Source organism: Muscardinus avellanarius (genome assembly GCF_963383645.1).
Source record: "Muscardinus avellanarius genome assembly, chromosome: 3".
Lineage (NCBI taxonomy): Eukaryota > Metazoa > Chordata > Mammalia > Rodentia > Gliridae > Muscardinus > Muscardinus avellanarius.
This window is the reverse complement of record NC_137788.1, coordinates 123,759,760-123,783,032: the sequence shown is the minus strand read 5'-3', so window position 1 is coordinate 123,783,032 and position 23,273 is coordinate 123,759,760. Positions and strand designations below refer to the sequence as shown.

Below are 23,273 nucleotides of genomic sequence, written 5' to 3'. Positions count from 1 at the left end.
ACATCATTAGCCATCAGGCAGATGCAAATCAAAACTGTGCTGAGATTCCATCTAACCCCAGTCAGAGTGGCAAGCATAAAGAAAGCAAATAACAACAAATGCTGGTGAAGATGTGGGGAAAGAGGAACTCTTACACTGTTGGTGGGAATGCAAACTAGTTCAGCCACTATGGAGATCAGTGTGGAGATTCCTTAGAAAGGTGGGAATAGATCCACCATTTGATCCGGCTCATAGCAGCACAATTCGTAATAGCCAAAATATGGAATCAACCTAGGTCTCCATCAACAGATGAATGGATTGCAAAATTATGGGAAATACACACAATGGAATTCTACTCAGCAATAAAGAAGAACAAAATTGAGCCGGGTGTGGTGGCGCACACTGTAATCCCAGCATTCAGGAGGCTGAGACAGGAGGATCGCGGTTCGCGGACAGCCTCAGCTACTTGGTGAGGCCCTCTGCAACTTAGTGAGACCCTGTTTCAAAATAAAGAATAAAAAAAAAAATAGGGCAGAGGGTGTAGTTCAGAGGCCAAATGCCCCTGGGTTTCATCTCCAGACCCGCAAAAAAAAACAAAACAAAACAAAAAAAAAATCATGTCATTTGCAAGAAGATGGAAAGACCTGGAGAACATTATGTTAAGTGAGATCAGCCAAGCACAGAAAGAGAAGGGACGTGTGTTTTCTCTAATATGCCCAAACTAGGGAGTATTGGGGATACCAGAGGGACTCCAGATAATGGAGAGGAAACCTCAGCAAAGCTAGAATGGAAGGATAGGAGAGGAAGAAGGTTGAGGTTGATTAATGGAGGAGCTACATTCGAATATGTGTAAAAGTTTGAATATAGCATGATCAACCTGGACACTCACTGTTGGGAGGGAGGAAGGGGAAGTGGCAGGGAGAGGGCACCAAGCACAGTCTGAATATAGGCCATTTTCAATAAGATCCCAATAAAAATAAAATATATAAAGATATATATATATCACACAGCCCGAGACAGCATCAGGCTGAAACAGGCAACCCTCAAAACCAAAACCAGCTGTGCCCACGACCAACAGCCACCTCATCTTGACAAAGGTCATCCTTTGGAGAAAAGGCAGCCTCTTCATCAAGTGCTGCTAGAAACTAGATATCCATGTGGAGGACTGAAACTAGGTCCCTATCTCTCCCCCTGTATAAAACCAACTCCTAATGGAACAAAGACCTAAGTGAAGACCCGCCCCCCCCCACACACGGGTCTGGAGATGGGACCCAGGGGTATTCGACCTCCAAGCTACACCCCCTGCCCTATTTTTAATTCTTTAGTTTGAAACAGGGTCTAAGTTGTGGAGGGCCTCACTAAGTAGCTGAGGCTGTTTGCGAACTATGATCCTCCAGTCTCAGCCTCCCAAATGCTGGGATTACAAGCATGAGCCATGCCTGGATAAAAACTTTTTTTTTTTTTTTTTTTGGTGGTACTGGGGGAGACTGAACCTGGGACGTTCTACCTCTGAGCTATATCCCAGCTCTATTTTTATATGTTTTTATTTCTAAACAGGATCTCACTAAGTAGCTGAGGCTGGCCTCAATCCTGCATTCCTTCTGTCTCAGCTTCCCAAGCACTGGGATTGCAAGTGTGCATCACCATGCCTGGCCAGACCCAAAACTTTGAAACTACTAGAGGAAAACATAGAGGAAAACTTTCAAGACACTGGCACATGCAATGATTTCCTGACTAGGACTCCAGCAGCACAGGAAACAAAAGTAGGACTGGCTTGTGGGATTCCATCAAATTTAAAAGCTTTTGCACAGCAAAGGAAACAGTCAACAGAGTAAAGAGACATCCTCTAGACTGGGAGAAAATCTTTGCCAGTATTCATCTGACAGAGGATTAACTTCCAGGATATATGAAAAACTGAAAAAAAAGTTAACAAAAAAAAAAAAAAACAAGTAATCCAATAAATGGCCAAATGACCTGAACAGACACTTCTAAAAAAAAGTAAGAGAAAAAAAAAAAAAAAAAAGGCCTGGTGTGGTGGTGCACTCTTGTAATCCCAGAATTTGGGACAGCCTCAGCTACTAGTGAGGCCCTTTGCAACTCAGTGAGACTCTGTTTCAAAATAAAGAATAATAATACAAAAACAAACATAGGGCTTGGGGTATAGCTTGGAGGTAGAATGCCCCTGGATTCCATCCCCAGTAACACAAAAAAAGTAAAACTGGACATAAAACAATTTCTTAGATAAACGTATAAATGGCCAAAATGAAATCAAGAATATAAAAATCTAAACTGGATTTATAACTTGTAAATATATCTTCTTTCTCAGTCTCTATGTCTCTTCTTTTTCAGGGCACATGCTAAGCAATCTTCAAAGTACGGACAATACTGATCTTATGCAGAGTTCTGGAAAATTTTTAGAAAGAAGGAAAGAGGGAGGCGGAGACAGCAGGATCACGCAGGTTCGAAGCCAGCCTTGCTGGCTTAAGAGACCCTGTTCCCAAATTAAAAAAAATATAAAATAGGTTTGGGAGTGTAGGCCGGAGGTAGAAGGGTTTCCAGGAACCCCAATACCACCACCACCACCAACAACAACAACAAAAACAAACAAACAAACAAAAAAAACAAAGAAGAAGAAGAAGGAAAGAATTACAGTTCATTTTCTGAGACAAATATAACCTTGGTAATAAAACTACGCAGACAAAGAATACATAATAAATAGAAATTATAGTCTATGTTGGGCATTGTGGTGCACACCTATAATCCCAGTACCTAAGACTCTGAGGCAGGAGAATTATAAATTTGAAGTCAGCTTCAAGCAATTAAGCAAGACCCTTCACAATCTGGTGAAACTTTGTTTCAAAATAAAAAATAAAATAGGGTGTAGCTCAGAGGTAGAATGCCCCTGTGTTCAATCCCCAGAAGCACGCACACACACACACACACACACACACACACACACACACACAAAAGAAAAGAAATTGTAGTTCAAATTTTTACTAGAACATTGGAATCTAAATATTCCATGATTAAGTAAGGATTAATCCCAGAAATGTAAGGATGATTTAATGCTAAAAATGTTTATCAATAAAATTTATTGCATAAACAAATAAAAGAGAAACTTACATGCTTATCTCACTAGAAGTAGAAAAATTATTTTTAAAAATCAACAATCATTCTTAATAAAAGTTTCCATAAATTAAGGATAAGTAGGATTCTCTTACTCAAATCACGAGTGTTTTCCAGCCGGGCGTGGTGGCGCACACTTGTCATCCTAGTATTGGGAGGCTGAGGCAAGAGGATCGTGGTTTGCAGACAGCTTCAGCTACTTAGTGAAGCCCTTTGCAACTCAGTGAGACCTGGTTTCAAAATAAAGAACAAAAAATTGGGCTGGGGGTGTTGCTTGGAGGTAGAATGTTCCTGGGTTCCATCCCCAGTACCATTAAAAAAAAAAAAAAAAAAAAAAAGAATGTTTACCAGCCAACTGATAGGAACTGTTGTAAATTTGTTTGAAAAACAAATTTTTGTGTGTGGTACTGGGATTCTACCTCTGAGCTACATCCCCAGCCCTGTTTTATTACTTTATTTTGAAACACGGTCTAAGATCATCCTAAGTCTCATGAGTACTGTAATTACAAGTGTGACCACCACGCCCAGCTGGAACAGTCATTCTTTTTTTTTAGTACTGGGGATGGAACCGAGGGACATTCTACCTCTGAGCTACACCCCCATCCTAATTTTTTGTTCTTTATTTTGAGACAAGGTCTCTCTGAGTTGCAAAGGGCCTCACTAAGTAGTAGCTGAGGCTGTCTTTGAGCTATGATCCTCCTGTCTCAGCCTCCCAAATGCTGAAACATTCTCAATGGCAAAACATCAGAAGCAGGTTTTTTTGTTTTTGTTTTTGTTTTTTGTTTTTGTTTTTTGATGGTACTGGGGGTAGAACCCAGAGGCTTTCTACCTCCAGGCTATACTCCCAGACATATTTTATATTTTATTTGGAAACAGGGTCTCACTAAGTAGCTGAGGCTGGCTTCGAACCTGTGTGATCCTCCTGTCTCAGCCTCCCAATCAGGGGATTACAAGTGTGTGCCACCACTCCTGGCATAAGCAGGTTCTTTAAAGTTGGGAATAAGATGGGTGTGGTGGCGCACACTTGTAGTCCTAGTACTTGGGAGGCTGAGACTAGAAGATCTCAGGTTCAAGGACAGCCTTAGCAATTTGGTGAGGCTTTCAGCAACCTAGTGAGACCCTGTTTCCAAATAAGAATTTGGTCTGGGGATGTAGCTTGGTGGTAGAATGTCTCTGGGTTCAATTCCTATTACTACCCCTAAAAAAAGTTGGAAATAAAATATGCCAAAATTATGGCTTTTACCAATGTTGTACTACAAGAGGCTTTAACCACAAAAACAACTGGAAGTACAAGTTCAAAACCACTCTGGAGAACATTCTTAGAATATATATAACATTGAAGGTGCACATACGTACTCCTGAACACATGTTCATTGAGACTGGTACAAAGATGGTTGCTGCAGCGATGCTGGCGGTTGTAAGCAACAGCTATCCACTTCATACTTCACGAGGGGCTGGACCTGAATCCAGCCACACTGACGGCGTTACAGTGGGTGAGCACCCATCTAGCCCCAATTGGGTCAGTCTCAAAGAGTGTTTTTAAAAACAGGCAACACAATGGCGCATGCTGTTGTAAGAGATGGTGGAGGCTCAGCGCGTTTATGAGGATGTTCAGTTCAGCACGTGCAAAGAAACCGCAGGACTTAGATTCTAATCCAGCCCGTGACACACTTGCTTGTGAGCAATTAGCTTACCCATCCCAGCCTTACTTTCCTCATCTGTAGAATGAGAACAACTCCCTTACCTCATGAGACTTTTTAGGATTAAACAGCATGTTCAATAACCATTAACCGCTTCTCCCTCTTTGGTCCTTCCCATCATATTTGAAGTAAGAGAGCCTCCTGTCTATACCGTTCTGCTTCTGGTCACTGAGGCTGCCAGGACAAGAACCCCTGTGGAATTCTCAGTCCTCAGCTCTTCTACACATTCAGATTGAGAACCCTGGAATCTGTAAAAGGGATAGAAGACCCACTGCAAAATTACAAATGCACAAAGCCCTCAGTATTGAACACGTCATAAACAAATAACAAGACGTGGGTAGGGACGGTCATGGAAGTTATCTCTGATGGTCTCTGTAGTGGAAAAGAATTTAACAGAATTCTGTGTGACTATGGGTCTCTGTTCCTTCAATCCAAAAGATGGAGGAATTAGACAACATTTAATACTTTGTTCCAAGCCCCACATGCAGACCCAGAGGCAATGGATCCCTCCATCGCTCTCTCAGACAAACCATGTGTGCTAGTCAGTTGGGCATTACTGCAACAAAATGCCTGAGATAAAGAATTTATAGGAAGAAAAGGTTTCCTTTGGTTCCTGGTTTCAGTCCATTGCTACTTGCTCTTTGGGTGGAACGGTACCTCATGGTAGGGCATGTGCAGAGGAAGTTGTTCCCCTCATGACAGGCAGGAAGCCAAAAAAGAGCAAAAGGGTGAGGGTCCCAGTCGCCCCTCAAGGGCCGTCCCTCATGCCCTAAAGGTTCCACCCCCCCCATAACTTCACAGGCTGGAGACAAGGCCTTTAACACATGGGACTTTGGGGGACATTCAAAATCCACAGATAGCGCCATGAGTAGCCAGAATGAGCTAGAGGCTGCTGACTCCACATTTGCAGGCGAACCCCACAAACCCGCAGCTCCAGCCAGAACCAAGAAAGAGGAAATGAAGGCCATGGCGCCGAAGGCCATGGCATCACTGCACAAGATAGCAAGAGGGAAGCTTCAGGGCCCACAGGCCCACGTCCCTGTGCTTGTCTTGATCTAGACCAAAAGAACGGTCTCTGGGCGAATCCAGAAAATACAAGTACAAGTACTCGTATGTCTCAGTGGTGCTAAGAAGAGATGGGTGAACACCCCCACCCCCGAATCCTGGTGCTTAGAGGTGACAAAGACCTTCAAAGGCTCTGCTGCTAGGTGTTCTATAACTGCCCTGCCTTGGCCTTGTCCGCTCCATGGAATTGTCTTTTGACGCCTCTAATGTTTACTGTATTTTAGGCTACAAAAATTAGTCAAGTTCTCCTGGGCTTCTACGTGAAGGAAGTCGATTCTCTCGAGTGCGGGTGCATTCGGAATGACTGGAGTCAGGATGTCGAGTCAAGGTCTCAAATTCAAAGGCCAGGTGATCTCAGGGAAGTCTCTTAATTATGAATTATGGTGCAACCGTACATTTAGAAAAATAGAGTTGGTCAACTTCCTTCCTCTCTCTTCCAGGAAAGATGTAAACAAAAACAGGACCTAAATGAGCACACTCTGTTCTTCTTGGAGGAAAACCACAGAGAACACTCGCAAGCAGGCAGCCGCTCTAGATCAATGCATATGAGGCCTCAGCCTTGGCCTCTGCTCCTCCATCAATAAAAGGTCAGTCAGGGGGCACAGGCTCGTAATCCCAGGACTTGGGAAGCTGAGAAGGGAGGTCTGCAGGTTTGAGTACAGCCTCAGCAAACAGTGAGACTCTCATTAACCTAGTGAGAGCCTGTTTCAAAGTAAAAATAAAATAGCCCTGGGGGTATATCTTAGCAGTAGAAAATGCCCGTGGGTTCATCTCCAGTGCCATAAAATAAATTAAAAAAAAAGGGCCAATGAAGCAGGGCATGGTGGTGCTGACTTGAAATCCCAGGACTTGGGAGGCTGAGACAGGAGGATCGCACAGGTTCGAAGCCAGCCTCAGCTACTTAGTGAGGCTCTCAGCAACTTAGTGAGACCTTGTTTCCAAATAAAGTATAAAACAGGTCTGGGAGTATAGCCCGGAAGTAGAAAGCCTCTGGGTTCCACCCCCAGTACCACCACCAAAAAAAAAAAAAAGGAAGTAGAATGCCCCTGAGTTCAATCCCCAGTACACGCACCAAAACAAACAAACAAACAAACAAAAAACCCACCAGTGATACCTGCCCACTCCTTTCTCGGGGCTGTTCTACCAGTATCTGGAGATTCTAAATAATGTAACAGACAAAAATTGTCCTGCAAAGCTGATGTCTCCTTTATTATGACTTATTCTAAGAACTTTTCTAGCCAGGTGTGGTGGCACACGCTTGTAATCCCAGCATTTGGGAGGCTGAGACAGGAGGATCTCAGTTCATGAACACCCTCAGCTACTTAGTGAGGCCCTTTGCAACTCAGTGAGACCCTGTTTCAAAAATAAAGAATCAAAAATAGGGCTGGGAGTGTAGCTTGGATGTAGAAGGCCCCTGGGTTCCATCCCCAGTACTGCACAAAAAAGAACTTTCCTATTGTATTCCAAATGCTAATCATATATTCTTTTATTTCAAAAACTCTTCTAATGTGGAATGAAACTTCTCCAAAATCAGAACACACTTGTGATTATTTTTTTAATTTTTAAAATTTTTATATTTTATTTTTTGGTGGTACTGGGGATGGAACCCAGGGGCCTTCTACCTCCAGGCTACACTCCCAGACCTATTTTATATATTTTTTTAAATTTGGAAACAGGGTCTCTTAAACCAGCTGAGGCTGGCTTCGCACCTGCGCGATCCTCCTGTCTCCGCCTCCCAAGCGCGGGGATTACAAGTGTGCGCCACCACGCCCGGCTATGATCATTATTTCAAAGCCCTAGGACTAGTATAGGTGGCAGATCTGCCTGAGAATTCTCCCAGAACAGCGCTACAAACCCCACAGGACTAGCAAGCGGGGCCTCGCTCTGGCTGTGGAGGGTGGCAGGCTGGGCAACGTGGCCATGGCTCCTCACGCTCTGCCCCGCTGGGCATCGTGGCCATGGCTCCTCACGCTCTGCCCCGCTGGGCATCGTGGCCATGGCTCCTCACGCTCTGCCCCGCTGGGCATCGTGGCCATGGCTCCTCACGCTCTGCCCCGCTGGGCATCGTGGCCATGGCTCCTCACGCTCTGCCCCGCACTGCCCACTCCTTGGTCACTTTCTGCGTCCTAGGATGGTAAGGCAAGAATTGAGAGTCTTCTTACTTACTCACAAGTCTAGCCCTGGAAGGATGCCATTGTACTTCTGGAGGAAATACAGACACCTATGGGGCTGGGTGTGGCGGCGCACACCTGTGATCCCAGGACAGGATGAAACAGAAGGACTGAAGGCTCAGGATCAGTCTTGACTCAGTTCAGATGACTCAGCCTCTGCCACTTAATGAGACCCTCAGCAACCTATTGAGACCATTTCTTTTTTTAGGGGGCGGGGCGTCTGGGGATGGAACCCAGGGGCATTTGACCCCTGAGCTACATCCCCTGCCTTATTTTTTATATTCTATTTTTATATTTTATTTTGAAACAGGGTCTCACTAAGCTGCGGAGGGCCTAAGTAGCTGAGGCTGTCTGAAAACTGTGATCCTATCTCAGCCTCCCAAAAGCTGAGATTACAAACCTGTGTCACCACACCCGGCTAGTGAGACCATTTCAAAAACAAAAATTAGCCGGCGTGGTGGCGCACGCTTGTAATCCCCGCACTTGGGAGGCGGAGACAGGAGGATCGCGCAGGTTCGAAGCCAGCCGCGCTGGCTTAAGAGACCTTGTTTCCAAATAAAAATATAAAAAAATAGGTCTGGGAGTGTAGCCGACAGGTAGAAGGGCTTCCAGGAACCCCAGTACCACCAAAAAGCAAAAAACAAAAAACAAAAAAATTAAAATGGACTGGGGTGGAGCTCAGAGGTAAAGTGCCCCTGGGTTCAATCCCCAGTACAAAAAAAATAAAAATGATGTAAAGCCTCTGGGGCTATTCATCTCAGTATTAGCATCTTCAGTAAGACAGGGTGCGTGCGTGTGTGTGTGTGTGTGTGTGTGCGCGCGTGCGTGTGTGTGTGTGTGTTACTAAGAATTGAACCCCAGGGACATTCTGAACTACACTCCAGCACCCTTATTTATTTATTTATTTATTTATTTATTTATTTATGGTTTTGGGGTTGGAACCCAGGGGCTCTTCTGTCTTTCGGCTATACTCCCAGACCTATTTTATACTTTATTTGGAAACAGGGTCTCACTAAGTTGCTGAGAGCTTCAGTAAGTAGCTGAGGCTGGCTTCGAACCTGTGTGATCCTCCTGTCTCAGCCTCCCAAGCGCGGGGATTACAAGGGTGCGCCACCACACCCGGCTTCCCTTTTTTTAATTTTGAAACAGTGATCTCACTCACTAAGTCCTGAGACTGGCCTGGCCTCCAACTAGCTATCCTCCTGTCTCAGCCTCCCAAGCGCTGGGATTACAAGTGTGCATATCAAGAAATCTGAGACGTTTGAAGAGTAAGGAGGGTATTCAGAATAACGAGGAGTCCCTACAAGAAATGACTCAAAGTGACTAGAGACCCATCTGAGAGACTTTAATTCTGTGCCTGTTTTGGGGCCCCACTTGTTCACGTGCAGAGCGCCATGGCAGAAGCTGGAGAAGGTGTCTCAGGATGCCCAGGAGAAAGCACAGCAGCTGTTCCAAATATTAGAAGGACTCTCAAGAAGAGGGAAAGAAATCAGAAAGGGGAGGACTGGTGCTTAGTGGTTGCTTCCCAGGTCATCTCCTATTTACACGCAATAGGTATTGAGTTCTCACAAAAATATTGTGAAAAGCCAGCTCGTTTTGAAGACACAGACTTAAAGAGAGCAGGCTCGCTGCTCAGGATCATAACGCAGTCAAGCAACAGAGCAGGAACAGTGGGCAGGTGTCTCAGGACGACCGTGGCCTCTGCGGTTGGACACCCCCAGGCCAGGAGCAGGTGCATCTCCTCTTCCCTCTGAGCGCTCAGTCTTTTCCGCCCAGAGCAATGAAGACACTAGCTCTGGGGTACAGTGACTGCTGACCTCAGCGTGCCCTGAAGCTGTCCTCCAGCCCTCAAGCAGAGAACAGCTGCCTCTGACTCCCGCCTCCGAGTGCTGCGGCCCAGGGAGTCTGATTTAGCAGAGACAGTCCCCAAGAGGTTCCAGCAGTGGGAAATACAGTGGAAAGTGTAGGTTCCAGAATCAGAGATCCAGTTTGCCTCCCTGATTTGGGCCAAATACTTTTCTCTTTGAGCCCTCAGTTATTTCCAGATGATTTCCAGATGATAGGGTGGCAATAAGGCAACTAACTATTCATTGCTATCAATTATTAATAACAAAAAATAAGCCTGGCGTGGTGGCGCATGCTTGTAATCCCTGCGCTTGGGAGGCTGAGACAGGAGGATTGCACAGGTTCGAGGCCAACCTCAGATACTTAGGGAAGCTCTCAGCAACTTGGTGAGACCTTGTTTCCAAATAAAATATAAAATAGGTCTGGGAGTATAGCCCGGAGGTAGAAAGCCTCTGGGTTCCACCCCCAGTACCACCAAAAAACAAACAAAAAAGAAATCAGATGTTCTCCCTAATTTGCAGGAGCTAGGGAGACAACGGGTGATAGGAGAAACTCTAGACGAAGAAGAAACTATAGTTGAGCAAATAAAGTGACTTAACTGAGGGGATGGGAGGGGAAAGGGAAATACCCTAATGTACATGAGGTCCATTCACAAACAGAGCAAAGTCGATCACTGAGCCACACAAGAGGAGGGAGGGGGAGGGATTGGGGAGGGCGCTGGAGAAGGATTAATTGACTGAGTGTGCAGCTATAACTCTCTCTCTCTCCCTCTCTGTAGTACTGAGGGGTTCTATTGTGGAGCTACACTCCCAGCCTTTTTTTTTTTTTTTTTTTTGCGGGTCTGGGGATGGAACCCAGGGGCATTCAACCTCCGAGCTACAGCCCCTGCCTTATTTTGTATTCTTTATTTTGAAACAGGGTCTCACTAAGTTGCAGAGGGCCTCACTAAGTAGCTGAGGCTGGCTGCAAACCATGATCCTCTGGTCTCAACCTCCCAAATGCTGAGAATACAAGCGTGCGCCGCCACGCTCGACTCTGCCTCTACCATCTTCTACTTCATTAGGATGTATGACTACAATGCACCAATTACAAAAATTATTGACAATATAATTATAGTCAATTATCAATGAATAAGAATTATGGATTCAGCTATGGTAAGGATCCTATTCAGTGCTGACCTGCACACTCCTTACACCGGCAGCTCACTGCTTCTTAACCTTATTCTCTGAGCTAGAGAAGATGATTGCACGAGAGACCTATCTATTGCAGTCTGAAAGGCCAAATAAGGCCAGACCCAATGGCACATGCCTGTAATCCCAGGACTTGGAAGCTGAGAGAGGAGATAACAGGTTCACAGACAGTCTCAGCAATTTAATGAGGCCCTCAGCAACTTAGCAAGACCTGGTTTCCAAATAAAATAAGTCAAAATCGGTCTGGGGGTATACCATGGGTTCCACAAAAATAAATAAATAAATAAATAAATAAATAAATAAATAAATAAATTAGAGCTAGTTCCCTGGTTTATGACTTAGTTATGGTTGGTTTTACAAAGCATCTTTCATGAGCCTACTCTTTCCTCCTATATCATTTCCACCATTACACCATTGGGCTAAAATGCTTCCTCTAAAAACAGACTTAGAAAAAAGAGAGAAAAATGACAATGACATTAGGCTCTTGTGTGTGTGTGTGTGTGTGTGTGTGTGTGTGTGTGTGTGTGGTGTGTGTGGTGTGTGTGTGTGTGTGTGTGTGTGTGTGTGTGTGTGTGTGTGTGTGATGCTGGGGGTGGAACCCAGAGGCTTTGCTACCTCCAGGCTTTATTTTATTTTTTGCAGGTCTGGGGATGGAACCCAGGGGCATTCGACCTCTGAGCTACACCCCCTGCCCTATTTTTTATTCCTTATTTTGAAACAGTCTCACTAAGTTGCAGAGGGCCTCACTAAGTAGTTGAGGCTGTCCGCGAACTGCGATCCTCCAGTCTCAGCCTCCGGAATGCTGGGATTACGAGCGTGCGCCACCACGCCCGGCTTCTCCCAGACCTTTTTTTATACTTTATTTGAAATCAGGGTCTCACTAAGTTGCTGAGAGCCTCACTAAGTAGCTGAGGCTGGCTTCAAACCCGTGTGATCCTCCTGTCTCAGCTCCCAAGTGCTGGGATTACAAGCGTTGTCACCATGCCCAGCCGACATTAGACTCTTAGAACCTGAGGAGAAAATAATCTCATAAATGTGAAAGATTGATGAATCCTGGATAGCCTCTGCCATCTTTTTTTTTTCTTGAGTGTGTGTGTGTGTGTGTGTGTGTGTGTGTGTGTGTGTGTGTGGTACCAGGGATTAAAACCAGGGGCATTCTACCTCTGAGCTACACCCCCAGCCCTATTTTTATTTTGAAACAGGGTCTCACTAAGAGAACCTAAGTAGCTGAGTCTGTCCTTGAACCACAATCCTCCAGCTTCAGCCTCTGGAATGCTGGGATTATAGGCATGCGCCACCACGGCCCAGCTTTAAAAATAAGAGCAAAATAAAACCTTTTTTAGCTCCCACCTTGAATATTGGGTGTGTCTCTAGAAAAACAAACCTAGTCTTTTTCTGTTCACACATTACGACAATCCACACAGAAGACAGAAGACTCCTAGACTCCTGTTACCCAAAAGGCATGGGGACTTCTTCCCACCAGCAGGGAAACAATCCGTTCTGGGGTGGCCCTGGTCAAGTGTCCTCCAAGTCCACTACCTGGAGATCAGATCCCCAGGCTGAGGGCTCAGTCGGCAAGTCCCCCAGCCACTCCCTGCAGTCAGAGCAAGCCCCAGCCCCAGGCCCCTTCAACTGTATTTTGGACAGACTCGCTGTAAATTGGGCTCCTCTCTGAGGTTCCTGCATTTGTTCATGTAGCTCAGAGAACTCACGGAAACACTGCCTAGGTTTCCAGAGGAGCTGTGGGGAGGGGTGGGGCCCCAGCCTCCGGACAACTCTAAACCCATCTGGACCCACCACAGGTTCGGCTCTCCTTGATGGACAACCCCGTGCAGATATGATTAGACAGAGGATAATCTAAGCCTAGCTGGTGGCACACGCACGTCTACAGTCTTAGTACTTGAGAGGCTGAGACAGGAGGATCTCAGGTTCAAGGCCAGCCTTGGCAACTTAATGGGGCTCTCAGCAACCTAGTGAGACCTTGTTTCCAAATATGAAATAAAATCAGGATGGGGGTGTAGCTTGGAGCTCAATCCCCACTACCACATACACATAACACACACAAAAGAAAACCATCGGCCAGTACTCTGAAAGAGCTGAAGACTGGTGGGGCGGGGCTCAGTGGCCTTGGCCTTGACCTCCAGCACTAAAAACAACCTCAAGGGGTTGGGGAAACCCAGCCCAATTATCCATTCTGATCCTTCTTGGCCCCAGTGGGTAGCATTCCTTCCTCCAGGGTTAGTTCAGAACCCCTTTGAAATGGGGGCCAATGACCTATTACCAAACCGGGTAGGTGGGAGGCTGCCACAGGATTGAGGCCAGCCTCAGAAACTAGGGAAAACTTGTTTCAAAATAAAAAATAGAAAAGGCTGGGGCTGTGGCTCTGGTGGTAGAATGGCCTTGGGTTCAATTCCCAGTACCCAAACAAACAAGTCTCTATGACCTGCCTTGGGGAAGAGAAATTTCATTTCTGTGGCCTGCCTTGGGGAGGGAGTCCAGAGACAGGAATCAGATGAAAACTGAAAACAGGAATAGGATGAACCAATAAAAATTAAAAAAAAAGATTATCCAGGTATAGTGGCTGCACACACACAAAAAAAAATTGAAAAAAAGTATAATCTCGCCCTGGGGAAGACAGGCTACTAGTGCAGGAGCCTAGATGTGAATGGAGAAACCCAACTTTCACTCCCTCACTTTGAATGGGATTATGCAACAGATTCTTTTGAAGAAATAAGAGCTTTAACTTTTCCAGTCACAAAGGGAAAACTTTTTAGCCCACTTCCTCCTCTTTGTGTTCCGCAGGGCACCATGCATTGTAACTGAATTTGCTTTAGTTTTGGAACCCTGGGCCGCCATAAGGCTGCATCAGCGTGTGGTGACAACTGGTCTCGCTGGGGGGGCCACAGTTGTGAAGCATCATCCACTAGACGCTGTGGCTGAGAGCGAGCGATGATCACTAGGCAGTGACTGTCTGCTCTCCCTTCTCACACCTCCTATCTAAATTCTGACAGTACATATCATCAGGGGGCCAGGCCTTGCTGCCAGGGGAGGTGAGGGACATAAGAAAGTATCTAGAATGTTCCACAATCCTAGAGCAATGGGGATAGGAAGGGTGTCTCGGAGAACAGAACAGGTATGGCTCACTCTTCAGTTACCCCGTAAATAGGAATTTTGAGTTCATATATAAATTTTGAGTTCATATTCTTTTCTCAATCTTTTTTTTTTTTTTTTTTCGGTACTGGGGATGGAACCCAGGGGCATTTGACCTCCAAGCTACACCCCCAGCTTGATTTTTTATTCTTTATTTTGAAACAGGGTCTCACTGAGTTGCAAAGGGGCTCATTAAGTAGCCGAGGCTGGCCGCGAATTGCAATCTTCATGTCTTAACCTCCTGAATGCTGGGATTACAAGCGTTTGCCACCACCCCTGGCTTTCTTTTCTCAACCTTGACTTACCTGACACCTAGTAAGAGGCTGGGGTTAGAACCCAGAGGCATTCCAGCTCCAAGCTATACCCCAACACTTTTTCTTTTTCTTTTCTTTTCTTTTTTTTTTTTTTTGTGGATTTGGGGATGGACCCAGGGACATTTGACCTCCGAGCTACACCCCTGCCCCATTTTTTTTATTCTTTTAGTTTGAAACAGGTTCTCACTAAGTTGCAGAGGGCCTCACTAAGTGGCTGAGGCTGTCCGCGAACCATGATCCTCAGGTCTCAGCCTCGGGAATGCTGGGATTACAAGCATGCCCCATCACACCCGGCTTTATTTTTCATTTTGAAACAAGAGCTGGCTAGGTTGCAGAGGCTGACCATGAACCTATAATCCTCTAGTCTCAAACTCTCAAGGTCTAGGATTATAGGCACATGCTATCATGCCTGGCATTATTCTTTTAAATTATTTTATGTTTGCCTGAAGCAAAGAACTTTTTTTTTTTTTTTTTTGCAGTACTGGGGATGGAATCCAAGGGCATTCTACCTCTGAGCTACAGCCCCAGCCCCTTTTTTTTTTATTATTCTTAATTTGAAACAGGGTTTCACTGAGTTGCAAGAGACCCCACTAAGTAGTTGTGGTTGGCTGTGAACTAAGATTCTCCTGTCTTAGCCTCCCAAATGCTGGGATTACAGGCATTACAAATATGTGCGACCACACCTAGCTCCAAAGAACTTTTAATATGTAAATTTTATAGGAAATTTTCTATAACCTTAAAATAATAAAACGACTTGGAGTAGGACATCTTTGAGCGCTTTTTTTTTTAAGAAAAAAAGTTGAAATCAGTAGTTCTCATGTGATAATAATTTTTATTCACAAATGGTCTGACTTGAGCTAAAAATTCACGATTCAGAGAATAATTAGAACATGTAACCAGGAAGAAAGCTTAGAATCCACATCACTTAAGCAAATATCTCGGTTTCTTGTTAACAGCAACTCAAATCTCTGGACAAATTCCTCAATAGGATCTTAGAATCATCCCCTTCTTTATATCTAGAAGATTCTTATAATAGTCTATTTAAAGGTCTTTAGATATTTTCTTGAGTTAGAAGAGGAAAAAAATGATAGGAAACCACAGCTGGACTACCATGTGTACACTATTTCTACCTGGTACAATTTCTAACATTAAAAGTCAAGTGATCTGATCACATAAACTTCACCAAGCACCTCTTGCAATGAGCTGCTTCTTGCGATTCCTATTTACTGACCAACAATACTTATTCCAGGTAAGGAGACACTTCAGTGCTAGGGGCTAGCAAGCAGGATACAAGCCAACTGTTTAAAGAGAAAACTAGCAACTGGCTTTTCAATCACAAAGCCAGTTTTGATCCTGAAGTCCCTGAAATGAAGAGAACTCTCCACTCTCCGTCTTCCTGTCAATTTTTGTGGCTAAATGCAGGGAATGAATGAAAAGCTAATATAGCAGCCATTAAATAGCCAAATATCCTAAAAGCAACATGTTGCTTCTTGGAAGAGATGAGTCCAATAATAAAACGAAGCAAAACTCTCTGACATTAGCTCGACACTAGGAAGACACTACAGGGTCAGAGCTTGGGAAATCAGGAAATACTCACGATCATTATAAATGTGCCCAGGAACTCAGAGAGCGTCTCCTTAGCTACGCTGCTCTTCAAAGCCAGTCTCTGCTTGAAGCTCTTCTGTGTCTTTTCCTTCTCAAACTGCATCGTGGGGTTCTCTGAAGAGTACTCTCTCCAGCAACACCTCCTGGCTTTTCTGGTCGTCGCCTTCACTAGCACATGAAATCAGAAACTTAGATGACTCTTTGCAAATTCCTGGAGAGGGCTGATGAGATTCTCTGCCTGTGCGAAGGCTGTCCCAATTAGAAGCTGTGACTTAATCCTCTTCAGGTGAAACCAGCCTTCCTGTTGACTGCTATTCATTTGAACCAGTAGGGAGTTATAACCTGGATCCTCAGAATGATCTCTTTTGTGCCTGATGGATTAATCATTACCTTTCTTCTTTGGGTATTTTTTTTTCTTTGTTGGTTTTTTTTCTTTTCCAGGAGATGAGAAAAGAGATGTTGCGCTGGTTGTGTTGCCAAACCACAGTGATGGGCCCTGTTCCAAAAGAGATTTACATGTTACACAATTGCAGCCTTCTGAGTTTTTTTTTTTTTTTCTATTCTGAAGTGGGTGGTTAGGGTGTAATTTGGAATTGTCGAATCAAGTATAGATACATCCAGTATAAACATCATTTTACCAAGGGAGGTTTTTACCCACACTGGAGAATAGGAAGAAAATATAGGTTCATAAAGGTTTATTGCCCTACATGATAAATTTCTTTTATATTTTTCCAGGATCATTTTAGTGATTTAGTGACACTACTCTGAGGTTGGGAAGAACTACTGTGACCATTCTGGAGATGGAGAAATTAACATACAGATGGACCGTTGCCAAGTTTCACACTGCAAATGTGTGGGACAACAGGAGCATACCTTGTCAGTGTGTGAAAGTGGACCCTATCGCTGAGGATAGAGAAAGCAACTTCAGAGTATATGTCATCTGAGTAAACAAGGGGTGAGCACGCCTAAGCAAGACTTCTGGTTATGCATTTAAGTGTAAGAATGAGCTGGCGTGGTGGTGCACCCTTGTCATCCTAGTACTTGGGAGGCTGAGACAGGAAGATGGCAGGTTCGCCACCAGTCTCAGCAACTTAGCAAGGCCCTCTATAACTTAATGAGACTCTGATTCAAAACAAAGAAAATAAGATAGGGCTGGGTGTGTAGCTCAGAGATAGAAGTAGAATACCCCTGAGTTCAAACCCCAGTGCCACCAAAAAAAAAGTAATGAATGACCAATCTTAAACAACAAACTGTTTGGGAGGAGCTTCTTGTGCCAAATATTCAAACCTGCCTTCTAATCCCAGCATTTGGGAGGCTGAGACAGGAGGATCGCAGTTCATGGAAAGCCTCAGGTACTACTTAGTGAAGCCCTTTACAACTCAGTGAGACTCTGTTTCAAAATAAAGAATAAAAAATAGAACTGGAGCATAGCTCAGAGGTAAAATTCCCCTAGGTTCCAACCCCAGTACTGAACACACACACACACACACACACACACACACACACACTCAAGCCTGTTTTTTTTTGCAGCTGGTTTGAGAACAGAGAATCCAGAAGCAGTTCCTGAATGCCAGGGCGGTCCCATGGAGTTAGCACCCACACCATGTGCCTTCCCTGCCCTTCGCAGGAGGCCCTCCCCCACTTACCTTCTCAGGAGGCAGGCGGAAAGGACGGAGAAGAGGACTTAGAGAAAGCAGCTGAGGAGAACCCAATGGCAGAAGACACCTAATCTCTAGGTAAATTTAAAATTCAGACCTCAGAAAGAACTTTCTGGAGCCCATGCCATTGCAGAGCCAGGATAAAGCCCAGCATTCTGGCGTTAGCGCCTACTAAGCCACCATGGACGCCACCGTCCCAAGTGTTACCCATGACCACACTATTCCCAAGTCCCAGTGGACAGACCAGAGGAACAGGACTTTATTACGTGACTTCGGCTAAGAACACACAGGGCATTCTCTGGTCTCCTCACTCATCTAACAAGTATTTATGGCGTGCTCCTTGTGTGCCGAGCACCTAATTTGCAGAAGCACACATGATTCTTGCCCTTCACAGAGCCTCGGGTGTAACAAGGGAGACGAACACAAGTGAAATAAACGCACGTGCACAATATACAGCCACACTGAGCGGTGTGCTGTGCAGATGGGGCCATATTTCTATGAGCAAATATAATAAAGGGTTCTCGGCTTATTGGAGAGATCTATGAGGGCGTCTCCAAGGAAACTGTGTCTAAGCTGAGCTCCGAAAGAAGCACAGGGGTTAATTATGTGAAATGGGGAAGGAAGTGTATGCACCAAGGCCTTGGGGGCGGGGTGGGGAAAGCTAGATACCTATTAAAGAGGGAGAGAAACGCCCTCGGTGACTGGCCCCTGGCCAGAGTGCTGAGTGCAGCGGCAAAAGCAGCCTGGAGCTATGGGCGGGGTCAATGGCTCTGAGCCTGGTAGAGTGTGGATGGCTAGAAGTGGATAGGTGGTCTGGTGGAGCAAGCAGGAACTGAACCCCATCAAGTCTTTGAGTTTTAAAGATAGTCCTAACTGTAAGGCAGAGAGGGGAACTGAAGAGACCTGAAATGGGCAGAGGTGACCCACTGGGGCGGCTTTGGCAGTGGAGAAGGGAAGGTCAGGGCGGGCGGCTTAGTGTGGAAGGCAAGGACAAAGCCCACGGGCTGGTTCAGGCCCTGGCTGGTGAAGGTGGCGCTAAACCCCAGGAGAGGACACTCTGGAAGAGGACAGGCCTGCAGCGGAGGACCATTAATTCTAGTACAGGCCTGCAGCGGAGGACCATTAATTCTACGTGTGTTCTGAGAGCGGGGAAGCAGGGAAGCACCGTAGGCACAGGTACCCTGAGATGCTGCTGCAGTGCGCCCAGGGGACTGTGGAAGCCGAGTGCTGGGGGACCCCAGCCGGAGCTACTCAGTATTTCAAGTGCAGGCAGAGGAGGAGGATGCAGTCATTTCTTTTATTCTGCCCTCAGGTGAAAGAGATAAGTTCTACCTCCAGCACCCTGAGCATTCCTCTGCGCACAGTACTCACTCCCTCAGGCGGCCACCAAACTAGATGTGCTCAGAAGCAGCCTAAGAGCTGGCTCCTTCCCTTCCGCCTCCTGGAGGGGATCCTGTAGACACACCCTCTCCCCAAACTGCTCACTGGGAGCATGGGTTGTTTCGTTACTTTCACATTCAACCACCCAGAAAAATGCTTTCTTATTCCATCCACCCAGAAAAACTGTGTGTTTCAAAATAAAAAGACCAGGCATGGTGGCGCACACTTGTAATCCCAGTACTTGGGAGACTGAGGAGGATCGCAGGTTTTCAGTCAGCCTCAGATACTTAGGCCCTCTGTAACTTAGTGAGATCCTGTTTCAAAAGAAAACACAAAATAGGGCTCGAGGTGTAGCTCAGAGGTAGCAAGCCCCTGGGTTCAATCTCCAGTACCCCCAACACACACACACACACACACACACACACACACACACACACACACACACACATTCACACACACAGTTTTTCTGGGTGGATGGAATAAGAAAGCATTTTTCTGGGTTCAATCCCAAGTACTGCAAATATTTGGATATTGGTTTGGATATTTTAGATTTTTTTTTGGTTGCAGTGCTGGGCATGGAACCCAGGGGCATCCTACCTCCAAGCTACACCCCTAGCCCTAGTTTTTATTCTTTATTTTGAAACAGGGTTTCACTGATGATAAGTTGGGTCCCTTCCCCATGTGAGGTCAGAGGGAACAGGAGGCAGAACCCCGGAAGTCAAAAGTGGAGATATCGCGAAATTCCGAGTGCCTTGAGACTCCAAACATTGTGAGACTACAGATGTGGGGAGAGAATCAGCATGCCTATAAAACAACGCTGCCTCTGATCCACCATGTGACTCAGCCGGCCAATCAGGTCTATGCGCAACTCTCCAGACACTTGGCCCATAGTCCCCCCCACACCTCCCGCTGGCTGACTCTCCGGAGGGGCCGGGTCTGAATAAAACAGTGGTCTTTGATAACCCAGTTGGTGTTTTTACCTCCCTCCTAAATTCCCTAACTCAATTTTCAATGTTTCAACTGCCTTGCTAAGGTCCTCACTAAGTAGCTGAGACTGTCCATGAACTACGATCCTCCTGTCTCAGCCTCCCAAATGCTGGGATTATAAGTGTACACCACCATGCCCGGCACCACAAATCTTGTCTTAATTACACAATTTATGGCACAGATTCTATGGCCCCAATCTGGCATGGTGTGTATTACTGTGCTGAGGACCTTAGTGGTCTGAAATTCAGGTGTTGGACAGATGTGTCCTCATCTGGAGGCTTGGCCAGAGGGTGAGACACTTGGGAGTGCCCCCAGATTGTTGACGGAATTCATTTCCTTGAGCCGGGCGTGGTGGCGCAGGCTTGTAATCCCAGTACTTGGGAGGCTAAGACAGGAAGATCTAAGGTTCAGAGCTAACCTCTGTGAGGCCCTTCGCAACTTAGTAAGCCCCTGTTCCAAAATAAAGAATAAAAAATAGAACTTGGCATATAGCTCTGTCCTGGGAAAACATGATAGTTCTCTAGGGTTCTTGGCTTACATGGCCAAAAAATCTTGAGCACATGCCAGACAGAGAAAAGACAGAGGTTTTACTTAGGAAAGTGACGGGTTCGAGGGCATAGGCAGGCCGTCTTAAGAGGTGGAGAATGTCAGAGCAAGGCACTTGGCAGCTTTTTCAGTTCTTTTTTTTTTGTGTGTGTGGTACTGGAGTTCCTGGAAGCCCTTCTACCTCTGGGCTACACTCCCAGACCTATTTTATACTTTTTTATTTTTGAAAACAGGGTATCCTAAGCCAGCAGGGCTGGCTTCGAACCTGCGCGATTCTCCTGTCTCCGCCTCCCAAGCCTGAGGATTACAAGCCTGCACCACCACGCCCGGCCTTTTTTCAGTTCTTTTATAGAACTCCCCAGAGGGGATGGATGGGGCCCCTCTTGGTTGGGTGGGGCCCTGGGTGGAGGTCTGGACTTCCTCTCAATCTTCAGTTCCCTTGGCAGAGGGGTGGGTGCCTGGCGTCCAACCTTTGTTCCCCTCTAGGACCCTTTGTTTCTCAAGCATCTGGGGGATCTCAGGTGCCTAGAGGGGCTGTTGTGCTTAAGGGTGTGGCTCTTGGAGGCTTCTGTCCAAGACAGAACTCACTCTATAGGTTGGAGTTAGAGATTATGAATTTTCCAAATTTTTTTTTTTTTTTTTGCAGAACTGGGATTGAACTTTGAACTCAAGGTCATTCTACCTCCGAGCTACACCCCCAGGCTGATTTTTTATTCTTTATTTTAAACAGGGTCTCACTAAGTAGCTGAAGCTGGCATGTATGTGTGATCCTCCTGTCTTAGCCTCCCCAAGTACTGGGATTACAATGTGTGTCACCACACCCACCAATTTTTCAGACTTTTCTCCCCAACTCACCTCCTTGGTACCTAATACTCTTATTTTTACCTCATTTGGGGATAGAATGACCCTGTGCTCAATCCCTCGTGCTGAAAAAAAAAAAAAAGAATTCATTTCCTTATTGAAAGAATAAGGTCCCTATTACTCTGCTACCTATTGGCTGGGGCTGCTCCAGGGGCTCTCAGCTGACCCCAGCTAGGCCTTGGGACCCCCCCCCCCTCCCCACAGCCTTTGGTTACTTTGGGAAGGGCCAGACCATTTTACGTATTGCCTCATTAGGTTATGCCCACCCAGGTTAATTTGTTCGGTTTGTCAACTCAAGGTCAACTGATTGAGGGCCTTTCTTGCTTCTGCAAAACCTCCAAGTATAATATATAATATAAGGCAACATAATTGTAGCAGTGATAGTCACATCATAGGCACAAGTCTGATTCATATTAGAGTGGGTGAACTACAAAGGATATATGTAGCAGAGGCAGGAAACCGGATCATCTTCGAATTCTGTCTACCACACTTGACCTGTCAAATTCCGAGGAAAGCACCTTCAGATCTTTCACTACGATTATGATTCTGTGAAATTCTTGCTGAAAGATTTGCCCTGTATGTCTGGACGCCAATGCTCTGTTGTCTGTGGTAGCTTTTTCCTTTCTTTTTGGCATTGGGGATGGAATCCAGGGGCATTCTACCTCTGAGCTACACTTCCAGCCCTTTTAAAATTTTTTGTTTGAAGCAGGGTCTCACCAGGTTCCTGAGAGTCTTGTTACATTGCTGACACTGTCCTCTTTTTTAGTTGTTGTGGGTCTAGGGATGGAACCCAGGGCCATTCTACTTCTGAGCTACACCCCAGCCCTACTTTTTATTCTTTATTTGAAACAAGGCCTCACTGAGTTGCAGAGGGCCTCACTGCCTAGGCTGTCCTCGAACTGTGATCCTCCTGTCTCAGCCTCCCGAATGCTGGGATTACAAGTGGGCGCCACCACACCTGGCTTTGATGCTGACCTTGAAACTGCAGTCTGTCTCAGCCAGCCAAGTGCTGGGATCACAGGCCTGTGCCACCACATCCAGCTCTGTGGTGGCTTTTTAAATATGTCAGCTTGGTTAACTGAATGAATTTCCCCACATTTTCTTTTCTTTCTGTTTCCGGTTAGGGCTGACCACAAGAGGAGATCTCATGCAAGAGGCAAAGGGCAGAGTTGCTGTAACAGCCATGTTGCTTCTCAGTAATCATGGCCTGTCTGCTGGCTCACCTCTTTGGAATGGAGCTGCATCCGGACCTGCAGCTTCTCCACCTGTTCTGCATCCTCCTTCAGCTTCACCAACTCCTACACGAGGTGTGTGCATTTGACTCCTTGACAAAACATCGAGCTCTTGTCGGACATCTGTAGCCATCAAGCTCAGAGGCAACTAGAACGGTTCTTCCTCATAAGCTCCCAATTGTGCTGGCAGGGTCCAGACTGCCCTTCCCTCCCCATTTTACATCCATCACGCCGTCCTGACTGCCCGCCATGACTTCAAGCTTCAGCATCAGACGTAAAGACAATAGTCCTGTAAGAGACAGCTGAGCCAGCTCCCAAAATTGCATAAGGTACAATCTTTGCAATAGACATTTGATAATATAGTATGTATATATTGTATTATATGTTATATGTTATGTGTTATATATTATATATAATATACTATATATATATATATATATATATATATATATATATTTGTGTGT

The 23,273-nt window shown here is 45.6% G+C and overlaps 1 protein-coding gene across 1 annotated transcript in view; it reads right to left on the bottom strand.

The window, feature by feature from the left end:
* The window catches only part of AQP9 (aquaporin 9), a gene marked incomplete at both ends in the record, with an annotated part of 44,836 nt that extends 28,588 nt beyond the window's left edge, over window positions 1-16,248 (bottom strand). Inside the window, one exon of the mRNA XM_080693123.1 lies at window positions 16,138-16,248. Within this exon, the coding sequence (XP_080549249.1) occupies window positions 16,138-16,248 (111 nt within the window). The remainder of the gene's footprint in view (window positions 1-16,137) is intronic.
* Window positions 16,249-23,273: the final 7,025 nt, after the last annotated feature.